Source organism: Rhopalosiphum padi, chromosome 2 (genome assembly GCF_020882245.1).
Source record: "Rhopalosiphum padi isolate XX-2018 chromosome 2, ASM2088224v1, whole genome shotgun sequence".
In the NCBI taxonomy this organism is placed as follows: domain Eukaryota; kingdom Metazoa; phylum Arthropoda; class Insecta; order Hemiptera; family Aphididae; genus Rhopalosiphum; species Rhopalosiphum padi.
In genome coordinates, this window is record NC_083598.1 from 64,108,150 (window position 1) to 64,122,214 (window position 14,065).

Consider the following 14,065-nt stretch of genomic DNA (forward strand, 5'->3'; position numbering starts at 1 on the left):
CAAGTAATAATCATAAATTATAGATATTTTTAAAGTATTTTTATTGTATGGAAAAGCTTCATTGACAATGTGAATAAAACAATGGCAGCTTTTACTTTTTTTTTTACCAAGACTCTCATATTTACAGTAGAAACTCAATAATGAGTCATCACTCTCTGTGATCCGTCATCATAAAAAAAATGAGTGAATGCATCTACTCTGCAGCAAATTTCTATAGAAAACAGATAATGTTAACTACTTAGAAAATGAGGAATTAAAATACAGTAGTAGTTATAATCATCAACCTAGTCGCTTGAATAAGAAATATTTAGTATTTACTCTTGTCGATTTTTACTTCTTCATTGAATAGAAAAATAGCTAACTGTGAATGTGTGTTTTAACTATATCTTAGAATTTTTTTTTAACTATTTACAATATTTTTAGTAATCATGATTGTAATATGTTAAAAATGTTATGTCACATATTAATGAAAAAATGCGATCGAAAATTTTTTTTGCTCAGAACGTTCAACAGTTAATAGCTAAAGTATTGTATACAGTATTCATCACATAATTCTTAAATACTTGAAACTATTACAATTGAAATATTTTGAAATCCAAAATACCATAAAATTTAGCTTATTTCGTTATTTTTATGTTTGAATAAATCAATAACTAATAATACATTCGCCTTCACGATCATTACACCATTCTGGAGTAATTCTATCCGGTTTAATTCCTAATGATATAAGTCGTTCTCGGTGTTGCAATAGTCTAAAATTTTAAAAATATTTATTATTATAGATTCGTATAATTCGTTATTTCGGTTGTAACATAATAAATTATTTTTACCTGTACTCGGCCGCCAAAGCGTTAGTGGGCGGATCCGCCCATAACCTTTCAGATAAAGCTGCAGCTCTTGGCCAAACTTTAATATCTAAACTAAAATCATCAGCGAATTCGGAAAACATGCAGGTCTATAAAAAAAAATGGATTGAATTAGTATGAACATGACTTTTTACTTAGGTATTTTGTATATTATTGGCTATTACTTCTGCCCCTAAAATGAGATTAGAATTATTTGACATTGGCAATTTGTTGTTGTAAATAACCTTCCATGAATGGTAAGTAGTTGGTGGCCGCAACCCGTGATCTAGGTAATAGATATCTTCTACGGCCACAATTACTTTATAACCTAAGTTTGCTAAATCAACCGAAACTGTATTTCCTTGCCAAACTTCAACGGTATATCGTTTTTTGTCGAGATGCTTCTCTATGATACTTGGATCAGTCAATCCACTAGACCAAACAATTATGTCCGAATTTGAATCACCGACTTCGTTGTCGTATACAGTTAAAGCTTTATTATGGAATTCGGACCACAGATCCAGATATGCGCTTTCAGCTAAGCTTCGATTGTTAGACTGCATCCATTCAACGATTTCGTCTGTTGTGTTCCAACATCGCACAGCAACCTATATAATATAAGAAGACAGTTTTTAAATAAAATTCGATGTTGGTAAAATAAATAAAATAAATTACCTCATCGCCACCCATGTGGAATGCTTCTCCTTTGGGAAATACGCTGACCAAATCTTTATAAATTTTACCTAACCACGTGTACGTGTGATTGTTTAGTGGATTAAGTTGCCCACACGGTGGTTGTACACAATAATCTTCCCACGGACGGTTACCCAGACAAATCACCATGTTTCCAAAACCTGCATCTTTTCCCCATTGCCATCCGTAACCCGCATGTGCCGGTGAATCGATTTCCATAATGATTCTTACTCCTCTAACTAATGCATACCTTAGAAGATCTTTGATTTCTTCATATGAGTATATTTTTTCGGGACTATATGCACCATATCTATAATATATATATATATATAAACACACTATGAATTTATTTCTCTATTTACTTGCATAATGCCGTAATACACGAGTTGATTTTTGATATCAGCTGAGCTGAATATGTGATCACTATTGTATTATATTTATATTTATTTCCCGTGTATTATATTAAATCATTGTAAAATGCTACGATATGTCGATATACATATAGGACTACACTACCATAGAACCTAGCAAATATATATAATAACAAAATAATACGTAAGCTATTACTACCTATTATTTACTATAATAGTGGTATAATTTTAAATATTTAAAATTTGTATAAAATTATAATGTTTGTCATTGTCGTAATAATTTACTTTATTACTTACTCATATAGATAGTCTAATTTTTTACGTTACCGCGTGTGTTCCTTTTCCGTCGAATATTGTGGATCAAGTGGTACTTTAGTTTTGGGTTAAATTGCGTTATTTTACGATGACATATTGTCCGGGCTCTATTTTATATGCCTATCACGATGCCATTTCACTTAACATTACTAGATAGGTATTAAAGTCACGTCTCACCTCGCCATTTGCGGAGCGCTAGGCAAATCCAATGGAAAACTGTGAGAGTCTGTGGCGTGCCAATGGAATACGTTGAGTTTGGAATGACCCATAGCGTCGATCGTTCTTCTGATCGCCGACAATGGGAAATAATTCCTCGATGTATCCAGCATGAATCCTCTGTGTGCGTACACAGGCTCGTCGACTATTTGCGCCTCTGCAGCCATCACCAGTGTCTTGCCGTTAAATTTAGGCCGGCCGTACGCCGTTATCAGCTGTCGCAATGTTTCCAATCCGTTCCTAGCGCCGTACACGGTTCGCGCTGTAATGTTTGCCGTGATTTGGTCCGCTAGATAAACATTTGCATCGTGTGAATTGTCATAATCAGAACGAATCATTTGTATTACTATAAGACACACTATATATTATCGTCTTACAATTGGTGGAAATGTTTAATTCATAACTTTCGTTCGTCGACCACTTGATATTAGTAAAAGGAGTGGTCGTGGTTATGAATACAGTCAGGTTGTTGTCGTTAGAAATACACAGGGGACTGCAAATTGTTTTTAACGACGACATTAACACTTGGGACGCCTCAGTCATGTATTGTTTTCCGAGTTCATCGGCCACGGATGACAAGTTAAACACGACATTGTGAAGTCCAAATTTAATCACCGGTTTTCTACAATTTGTTATTAAAATCAGCGATATGATATTTGTACAAAATCCAATAGGTATACGTTTATTTATTTGTATTTACTTTATTGTAGTCATTATAGTCGGCCTCGGCCAAAGTGACCCATATTGGCCACAGGTTAATCGGCAAACGTCCATTGATTCATTGACGTCATTGGTTTCCTTAGTTTCATTTTGAAATTCGCTTATTATACACTGATCGTTTACGCATTTGTAAATTTTACTTTAAATATGAAAAAATATTAACATAATAGGTTATATTATATATATCGGCATAAAAATATCTAAAAATGATTTAATACAGTACTTAATCAGTGCGATTTACATATTCCTACCTACCTAATTTATAAACTGTTTAAAAAATAGAAAATACGATCAGAGTTTAAAAAAAGATTAAGTATTTTAATTATATTTGAAATCAATCAATTTTTCATAATTTTAGATTTCATTACCAATAGTGATTTTACATTAAAAAAATTAAAAATAATAGTTACCTACTGTGGTGCGACTTACAGTACTTCAAGTAATATAAAAATAATTTTTAATTATTATATTATAGGCACCTAATTGGTTTTGCAGCAAACGAATTGCATCCCAAGATCCCTTTTTCATACAAATTGCGTCCCGATAATATGTATCAACTACACTGATTGCTTCCGATGTAAATACAATATTTTCCTTTTCATTTAATACAGATTTAAGACTAACTGGCAAATGTCAATAGCAACATTACATATTATATTGCTAAAGCCTAAAGGTAGGTTAAAAATATTGTTTTTTTCATCGTTAATTTGTTAAACTAATTAAAATAATAAAAAAATATAAGGAAGATTAGGTTATTGTGTTATTATATTAAAATGTTAGTATAATATTACTTATGGATTGGTAAATATTTTAATGATACAGTTTTTTTATAATTAAAACTTGTTATTTTGTTTTCGTCATTAATATTATTTTTTATAAATTCTGAATTCAGGGACGCAAATAATCAGGATGCAATTAGTTAAAAAAAAATTGCAGCCATTGGTTTAACCGTCCAAGTACAACGATAGGTTAGTATAGGTGTACTACGTGTGCCTATATGATCAGATCACCAACATTTTATCAATTTTATAAATTAATGATTAAATTAATAAGCAATTACTTTAATTAAATTCTCAGTCTTAAATTAAGTTTTTAAAGTTTTAGAGTATATATAATTTATCAATATAAATTTAAAAAAAAACATTATGATTATCTTCATTCAATTTTCCTATGCCTAAGCAGTATTTATTTATTTATTTATTATCCATAATAAATATTATTGTTATTAATTTTTATTTTGAGTTTTAAGTTACCTGATGAACGGTAAATTGTTTTCGGCTGTTGCTTCATTAGTTTTGGCTAAGAAGTGAAATATTAGTAATGCACATGTAATACATGCCCAGCGTCCCATGTTTTGTATTCTATTTAAATATGAAAAAAAAAAAATCGTAAATTATAATAAATAACAACATTGGGAGCAATGTAGTTTTATTTTGATTTGATAATAATAGGTAGCTATTAAATTAAAAAATAAAATATTATTTTATTCATAAAAATAAAAGTTGTTGTACTCGTATTATAATAAATCATAATTGATATTTTATAGAACTAATGAATGAAAATAAAATATTAAAAATGATTGAACAGTGTGACTATTAAAAAACAAGAATTTACGTACAAGAAATTCATTATTAATTTATATAACTTATATAAATATGTTTACGACATATCAATAGTTACAGGTATAATATTTAATGTAAAATTCAGATTTATAGTTATGATTAATATATTTAATAAGAATAATAAAAAAGTAATAAAAATTATATAAGTAGGCACTTTTTAAATAATATATTTTATTTATTTTTGTTGTTACCTACTGAAACAAGTTACAAATAATAATAACATAAATCAAAATCAAGATATTTTATCATTTTACTTACATTTAATGTGACGTTCTCTCATAAAATATATCAACGAACTACTTCTGTTTGCAGTAGGTACCTACTGACTACCTAGGTATATGATATAATGTGAAATGTTTTCATTTTTAGACCAATATATAAATTATCATATATTAGAAGGTGAATTGTCCACAACAATCTATCTCCCACTTTTGTAGGTAGTAATGTGGTATTGTAGTCTGTCTAGTCAGTATTATAAGCTAACGATTAATGTTCATTTTTTCGTTCAGTCGTTTATTAAATAAACTGAACTGTCTGAACTATAGGAATAAAGGCATAAACAAAACAAATTGTAGTGTCATTGATCATATAGTAAACTTTAATTGATCCTAGTTCTATTTCATTTTGTATTTTTGGCAATAAAGTTGCCTTATATATTTTTTCTACTTTAAAAAATCTTCGTTCTACAATCCTTAAAATTATAATTAATTATATTAATATTTTTACAACACATACCAAAAATACATGGACTTCGAATGCGAGTACCGTAATTTTTTTGAGTTGAATAATCATCATCAATATTGTCAGCATCACTTGATACATTTTCGTCTACATTTATCGTAATGAATCAAATGTACTTCCACAATAAAATGAAATAAAATAAAAATAACTATGGTAGCCTACCGTCGGTAGGTACCACGTATACAGTTTTTTGGTAGATACAATTTTACGGTAGGTAGCAATTGTAGCATATTAGACAAGTACCAACTTTATTATATAATTATTGAGTAGGTATAGTTTATTAATTTATCATTTATGTTAACAATATTCAGTTAAAGTTAATATAAAACCGCAATAAAACTAAATAATGTCCAAAGACATATTTATTTCGGTTTATTCAGTCAAAACAAAAATATAATAATGCATATTTTAATTTTTCGTCACAGTAAATTTCATTTTTTAGATTTCGGTAACGCCGTACTATAAAAAATGAGTGAGATTATTAATATATGGCAATGATTTTAAAAATAATTTAAAAGTATATACTAAATATATTTAAGCAATACTAATAAATAAAGTATTTTATAATGTTATTAGTTATTGAAATATATATCATAAAAATATAATATATAATAAATAAATCAAAAACAAAATAAATAATTAATTTTCATTTTATTCACTTAAAAAAACATTTGTAAGTTACACATTTGAAAGCTTGAGATAAAATAATACAATTTAATTTTAACTAATAAAATTATAACTATATACTTTATGATTGTCACTCGTATTATTAACGTATAGGTAATGTTACACACTCTTTCCTATTATAATGGTGAAAATACACCTATTGTGAAAATATTATATGCATGGTATATTATATAATCGGTATACCTATACATTTTTACAATAAGAAGTCACGAAAATCTAAAAAACTGAAATTTGCTGTGACGGAAAATGAAAATATTTAAATATACATATATATTCCTGCTGGCAGTAAATGGAAAAGTCGATTTTAGCGGAAAATTATGACGCCCGAATCAACATAACGGTAGGAATGTTACTTGTCATATTAATTAATATTTATTTTTAGCTATCAGTGCGTAATTTAAAAAAAACTGTTCGTAGCTACATATAATATTATATCATTGTCCTGTTATACAATTTAAAATTTATTTTTTTCATAAAATATTATGGTAATTACTAGTATTATACCTACTCATCTATTTGTTCGTAATTTACAGTTTTCAAATATTGATTTTGAGCTTACTGGCTAGTGGCTATATATTCTATAACTGAATTTAATATTTACAAATTATTAGTGATATAAGAAATTGTGAAATACATAGGTATTACATCATCAATTGTAAAAGTAAATGTAAATGATGTACTCAGATATAGGTTGTAATAAATTATTACATAAACAACAATTAATTATTTGTTAAACGTCTGAATAAATTTATGTCAAGTATCTTTTTAACTGCTGTATTCAATCAAAATAAATACCTTAATAAACATAATTCATTATTTTAAGTTCACTAATATAGGTATAGATGTATGTCAATTTTACAATAACTCGCATCCTATCTATCCATCTTTTTGATAATTTAATTTACTATTATAAAAATTAACATTTTTTTTTATTACAGTCGAGTCGCGATAATTCGAAGGTGAAGGGAGATAAAAATTCACTCCGAGATATCTAACTTGAATTTATTATATTAATTTATATATAATTTATATTTCTAAGGAAATAAAAAAAAATTCAAGTTGTTAAGTTTTTCGAGTTATCGTGACTCGACTGTATTTATTAATAGTTTCAATAGTTGGATTCAAAGATGAACAGTAAAATGTGTGATTGATGACTACAGACTACAGTACGTTTTCCAAAAAGACCATTTTCTCGGATGTTCATTTTACAAGAACAAAAAGCTTAAATTAATTTTCTTCGAAAATGTAATTATTATAGGCTATAGCCGTTATAGGTGTTCGTGTAATATGTATTAGCATTGATTATAAATGGTAATTGTATTTATAATCAATACATAATTATAATATATGATAGTGAGTAGCGAGTACTTAAAAATGTAATGTTTAAATTAGGTACCTACCTAGATTACTTAATTTTTAATTTCTATTTATGTAGATACTAGATCACGATAATGCACCGATGGACAATCGATGACAATTTTAATTAGCCGTAGTCAAAAATTTGTAAGTAAATAAAATATAAATAATTTAATGATAACCATAACTAATCGAATAGATTATTTTGTGAACAATAGCATATATACAATATTAAACAATAGTTTTATTAAATCTAATTAATTTTTTTTTAATATTAAATAAAAAATTATAAAATTATTGATCATTTATCGATAATTAAAATAGGTAATATAAATATTACACAGTCATTAAATATATTTATACCGATAATACCTAATAACAATATTTTTAAATAAAGAACATTAATATGAAATTCGGGAAAACTGTGTTTAAAAGGACCAAATACCGCGATTAGTTATTATAATATATTAATATATAGATTAAAATGTAGGTTTGTTAAGTATCTACTTAGTACTTACCAGATACCAACTACTTACTTCAGTTTTGTGAAACTTAGGTTTAATCTCAAATTATACTTATTACAAAACCACAAAGGTACCAACAATAACAATTATAACAATAGGTACCAGACACCAATTATCTATTGTATAATCAGTAATGATTTGTCTATATACGAATAGGAATCATGTTTATGTTATAGACAAATATATTAATTTAAATGACAACAAAAATAAATGATAAACTATTTTTAATAGAATGTAGGTACTTATATTATTAAAGAAATACAAGCGACTTTGTACGACTTATTTAATTACTACCTACTTAATTGTATGTATAAAATTATAATACTGAAGCATAAGCAATAAAATATACTGAACTATATTGCATGATTGTATGATCAGTCATTGTTTATAATACTTAAGTTACCATATTATAATAGGTAGGTATATAATAAATAGATACAATAATTAACAAATAATTACCATAATGATCTAGTCTCATTTGTTAATATAGTAATGAGATATTTACATTTATTTGTGCACAAGTAATTTTCGTAAAGCATATTAAAGTCACTTTTATAAAAATTAAATCAATATTTAAATAAAAAATATTATTATTTAAAAAGATTACTTATAATAAAGTTAGTAAACAATTTTGTCTAAAAATTACTCACTTATTTGTTTATTATGTATTTATTACATATTATACATTTTAATTTTTAATATAATTTATAATAATAAAGAATGAAATATACTATGATTAATTTATATTTTTTTAATAATTTAATTAATTATTTATTAGAAATTAATATTATTTAAATTGTACATAATATTTTTTAACTAGAACTTAAATTTAAAGTAATTTGCATTTTTTCGTTCTTAGTTGTTTATTCTGATTAAAATGTATTTAATCATTTACGTTTATGTCATTTTCTTCTTCGGGACTGGTAGACCGAGATTTTGAGCATGTTAAATCCACAGAACCTACCATCAAAGATAGGTTTCCGTTCATATCAGATCTAGTGTCTTGGTGATGAGCCGAACGTCTATTTGAAATTTCATTTTCTGAAAATGTATAACATGATATAAATACGAATATAAAACATTTTGTATAATATATTATAATATAATGTTAAGAATATTTAATTGTATTGTCATTTTTTTAAAATAATAAACAGAAGAATTTCTTGGTAAATTTTGAGTATAGAACATAACTATCGGGTGGTAATAATCAAAATGGAATATTTCTAAAAACTAATGTGGCTTAACTGATTTCATAGCTAATAGCTAAATATTTGCATCACATATAGAATGAAATTACATTGTATTATTATACAGAAGTTATTATGTAAATATCTATTACTATACGTCTGTCGTTTAGGTATACATTACATAACAATTATATAGTTGTATTGCAGTACTTTAGCATATGAGTTGGATTCAAATTAAAAACTATTAATAGTTGACAAAGTTAAACCTAATCTATCAAGTGTTATGTATTGCAATTTTTGAACTTTAGTAGACATGAAGTAACTAACAATGTTGTAAGACAAATAAATTGAATTATTAGGTATGTCATAATGTATTATAAACGCAGTTTGATTACATACTTTGATATTTTACTTTCTTGATTTTTAATCAAGTAAGTATAGTAATTGAAATGAAAAAAGTCTGTATTTTTAAAACTTCAAGAATTTTTGTTAAATAGGAAAATTATAAAAATGTTAAGTTGTTATGAGTAGGTGGATAATCAAGCCAAATTTAACATGAAATATTAATGATGAGAGAGATCCGATATCACACCCGAGTGGAATAACGATTTGAATTCACAAAAACGTCGGCGTAAATAGTCCCAAAATTTCTATTTTTTTTTTAACTTTTCTCCAGAACTATTATAGCTAAAAAGTTGGCTGATAGCTCATTAAAAATGAATTATGAAATAGATACAAAATGTGAGATTAAACATTTTCAAAAAAAATCATTTAATTTTTCACAGTTAAAAAAATAGTTATTTTTTGCTAGATTTTCATTTAGCGTGGTAGATTGCCGAAAATGGGGAACGGATTTTGTCATTTGTGGTCTTGTTAGATTCACATTGGCTGGGAGAAGTTCTGTGAAAATTTTCAGAACTTTATCTTCTTTTGTTAACTCACTACAAAGCTATAATGCTGAAAAACATAAAAAAAAACGCCCAATAAAATGTATTTTAATTTTTTTTTTTTTTTGAAGTTTTGTAGTGAATTAACTATAAAAGATAAAGTTCTGAAAATCTTCACTACACTTATCCTAGCCAATGTGAATCTAACAATTCCCCAAACAACAAAATCCGCTCTCCGGTTTCAGAGATCTATCTCACTAAATGAAAATGAAAATAAAATACATTATACATACCTATTGATATTAGTATATTACATACAATTAATAAATTTCTAAAAATTGAAAATCAAGAAAGTTTACATGCCGATCTCCGACTTGGCAAGCGTTTTGTTTAAATAACAGAATATATATTTTTTTAAATCAGAAATAATAAATGATTTAATTAATTGCCTTACCAGTAGAAGAATACGGGCAAAACAATTTAGTAGTAACTGTATTTGTTGGTGGTCCAACTAATGGCGGTCTTTCTGTTACTTGAAAACTAAAAGTGTGCGTGTTAATATATTTTAGGTATAGCTATTTATTGTCTGTGATTTATAACCATACTTTTGAAGCATTCTGTAACTTCCTGGTACGTGGGTAGGTGACGAGACTACAGTCGATTGGGTAGGAGGCGTTGGCGGAGGTTCTTTATCGTCCGCCAAACGAGTCGTTCCCTCGGATGCTTGACGACCTGACAATGAATTTATCATATTGAAAAAATTAGTCTTCGTTTAATTTTTCTGAAAATTGATTTACCCAATAGAAGCGATTGTGTGTTCAAACCCATGCAACGAATTCTCCATGCGTCTTGAATTATCTGAAGCCGTGCGTGTTTACGCCACTTAGCTCTGCGGTTTTGAAACCATACCTATAATCACAAATAACTAAATTAACTACAATATTTTCGCTCATACAGTCATGTACCGATCACGAAATAAAAATTTAATCATAATTCATTATTTATTAAACAAATTAAGATTATGTTAAAACTTAAAAATATCGCGGTAGAATAAATAAATTGAATAAAAACATCGTAGATTTATAAAAAAATATAAATTCTTCAAGTGTAGTATTTACGTTTTTCTAAAATTGATTCAATATTTTGTAATAAAGCTTATAATTTATTTATTTTTTTAATTATTCAATATGCTACGTAGTTTTTCAAAATTATTTATTTTTAAAAATATTTAGCATTATATTAAATATTTTGAATAAATGAAATAAATGGACTTAATTAAACTAGACTTAAATATATGATTAAAATTAAATATTTTATAACATTTTTTAATAATTTATAAGTTATGTAGGTATATAAAAAAAATCAACGAAATTTTTAAAACGTGAAAACAGTTAAGTATCTACACGCATATGTAATTAAAAATTCAACAGAATAATTTCAAAGGAAAAAACAAAAAAGTTTGATAAAAATGTAAAATATTACTCTGAAAGAACATTTTATAGTTATAATAAGATTCATATACGAGTAGATGGTAGTTTATAAAAAAATGTGTTTAATATTGACCTGTACACGAGCTTCAGAAAGATTAATTCGAAGAGCTACTTCTTCTCTCAAGAACACGTCTGGATAATGAGTTTTCTGGAAAAGGCTTTCAAGTTCTTGTAGCTGCTGTGGCGTAAACGTCGTTCGGTTTCTTCTCTATTTATAAGGATAATAAACTATTTTTTAATAAATTTAGTAATATTTTACAATGTAAAACAAAAGACTCGTTTATTTTAGTAAAAACAATTTTTTTTTCTTAAGTGATTGAAACGAACTTGCCTGTCTACGTCTACCAAACATGTACTCCGATAAAAGATCGCCGGGTAACGGCGATAAGTAGGGTCCTCCAGCCATTGCGCACCACGACGGGGATGATTATGATTTCGAAATTTAACTGACAGTGCAAACATCCCTCCGGAAAATACGGTCCGACAAAAACCACCCCATTGGATACGATCTTCGGCCAATGGCAGCGTTTGTTACGGTCGCGCCCCGTGTTCTCCTCTAGAACGATAATAATTGTGTTGTAAGCATATATAATAACAGTAAAATACTTATTATTACAACTTAAAAGTCGGCGAATAACTACGAGTAAATTCGTCTGGATGCACATGAATGCATCGCAATGTACATAAATCATGTGTATTAAAGGTCTAACTTATATAATTGATAATACATATAAAACATATAATAATGTAATAATATAACGTACCTACATAATATGTTATACGCATTTAAGTATTTTTATTGTTTATTATAATATACCAATTATATATTAATATAATATGATGAGTTCCAAATTAAATATATACACTAATTATAGGACAAGAGGTATTAATATTATTTTTAACCTTAAAATTTAAAGCAATAATACATCACTAAATGTATCAGTTATAATCTGTAAACGTTTTTGTAAAATTTAGTGTATAATATATGTATAAGGTATACAGTATTAGGCATCTATATAAAAAAAAAATAGATATTATGATTTCGATACTTACGATACCATTAACCATGTACTGTATCCGATATTTAAAACACATAATACATTTTGACGAGGCAAATTATTTAAAAAATTTAGTACGTGATTCGTTTAAAAAACTTAAAAAATTTAAATCAAATATTGCGAAAATTTAATTAAAATAAAATGTATCTACTTGAATTACTTTTATAACTTAGTGTTTCACGTTGTTCAGTTCGTATAGTAGCTACAACTTTTATTTTATACATTTTTGGTATAATATACGTGAGTAGATATGTATACAAATTACAGGGTGATCCTTAAGAATGATCACTCTCTTTTTCTCTTCAATAACACAGTTATTCAAAACCTGATTTTTCAAATTTTTAAATATACTTAAGAACTTAAATTTAAAATTATTAAGATTTCTTTGTACTATACTTAACGAATGTTCTATCTTCTATGGAGATACAAACTTCTAGTTTTCAAATGACAACTCTCTTTCAAACAGTAAACTATTATAATTATTTAGTAAACAATATTTCTGAAAATGTTGAAGTATAAAAATTATAGTTCAAATGAATAGTTTTTGTGTCATTTAACTTTGTGTACTAAGGATAATAGGTTTTGATAATGGTTTTGGAATATATGAGGGCTAGGGTAATTTGGAAAATTGATTTTCATTTCATCATAAAAAATTAAAATAGTTAATGTTTATCTATTAACATCTATAATTTATAAAAATGGTCCAGGTTCGATAAATACTAGATCCAATGTTACATTTATTTTAAGAAATATTATCTGTAGTATAAATATTTTATTAACTAAGAAATTAATCATACGAAATTTGAATTATAAGTACATCAAATTTTTTCAAAAAGTTATCCACTAAATAATTTACGATAAAAAAGGGTTTCTCATTTAAAAAAGCAGTAACTTTTATCATCACAAGAACAAGACACGACTTAAGTAGTATAACAATTTTCAAGAAAATACAATCATAATTAATAAGTAATAAGTAGGTATATTTAAAAATTTCAATAATCATAATTTGAATAAATGTATTATTAAATGAAAAATGGGAGTGAGTATGCTTAGCGAATGACCCTGTATAATGTATATATATCACGTTCAAGTGACCAATTGATTTATTTTTGTACCCAATTCTATTATTATGTTGAGGGTTTTCAGAGCACAGTGCGCACAGTGCGCATATATGTATTATCCTTCTCTATTAAAAAGAGATGAGTAAACAAAATAAAGGCGTGTCTTTTGAAAATGTCGACAATGGTCGAAGGGTTGTGGGGTTCTGATTCTGTTGTCTGAAATTAATAAAATTCAAATAAGGGTGACACGAAAGGAGGGACAGAAACAAAATGTTCAACAAGTAATAATTAC

At 26.7% G+C, this 14,065-nt stretch overlaps 2 protein-coding genes across 2 annotated transcripts; both read right to left on the reverse strand.

The window, feature by feature from the left end:
- Positions 1 to 24: 24 nt before the first annotated feature.
- Positions 25 to 5,141, reverse strand: LOC132923428 (chitooligosaccharidolytic beta-N-acetylglucosaminidase-like). The gene is made up of 9 exons (XM_060987416.1): positions 5,041 to 5,141; positions 4,414 to 4,521; positions 3,141 to 3,299; positions 2,818 to 3,062; positions 2,402 to 2,729; positions 1,521 to 1,848; positions 1,031 to 1,453; positions 831 to 955; positions 25 to 752 (listed from the first exon to the last, which is right to left on the reverse strand). Exons 2-9 carry the CDS (start codon positions 4,509 to 4,511, stop codon positions 647 to 649), a joined length of 1,812 nt encoding a protein of 603 aa, XP_060843399.1. The 5' UTR covers positions 4,512 to 4,521; positions 5,041 to 5,141; the 3' UTR covers positions 25 to 646.
- Positions 5,142 to 8,662: 3,521 nt separating this feature from the next.
- On the reverse strand, positions 8,663 to 12,092 carry LOC132920661 (retinal homeobox protein Rx-B-like). The gene is made up of 6 exons (XM_060983218.1): positions 11,986 to 12,092; positions 11,728 to 11,862; positions 10,962 to 11,073; positions 10,770 to 10,896; positions 10,619 to 10,704; positions 8,663 to 9,131 (listed from the first exon to the last, which is right to left on the reverse strand). Exons 1-6 carry the CDS (start codon positions 12,058 to 12,060, stop codon positions 8,974 to 8,976), a joined length of 693 nt encoding a protein of 230 aa, XP_060839201.1. The 5' UTR covers positions 12,061 to 12,092; the 3' UTR covers positions 8,663 to 8,973.
- Between the last annotated feature and the right edge of the window lie 1,973 nt (positions 12,093 to 14,065).

Bases quoted from the DNA above. Each gene is read 5' to 3' on its own strand.
- LOC132923428 (XM_060987416.1), bottom strand. From the start codon at position 4,511: ATGGGACGCTGGGCATGTATTACATGTGCATTACTAATATTTCACTTC. The intron at 2,730-2,817 runs GTAAGACGATAA...ATGTTTATCTAG, and splicing joins ATTAAACATTTCCACCAATT to CGGACCAAATCACGGCAAAC. The intron at 753-830 runs GTAAAAATAATT...TTAAAATTTTAG, and splicing joins GCTTTGGCGGCCGAGTACAG to ACTATTGCAACACCGAGAAC.
- LOC132920661 (XM_060983218.1), bottom strand. From the start codon at position 12,060: ATGGCTGGAGGACCCTACTTATCGCCGTTACCCGGCGATCTTTTATCG. The intron at 11,863-11,985 runs GCAAGTTCGTTT...CCTTATAAATAG, and splicing joins TGTTTGGTAGACGTAGACAG to AGAAGAAACCGAACGACGTT. The intron at 11,074-11,727 runs GTCAATATTAAA...TTGTGATTATAG, and splicing joins TTTCTGAAGCTCGTGTACAG to GTATGGTTTCAAAACCGCAG.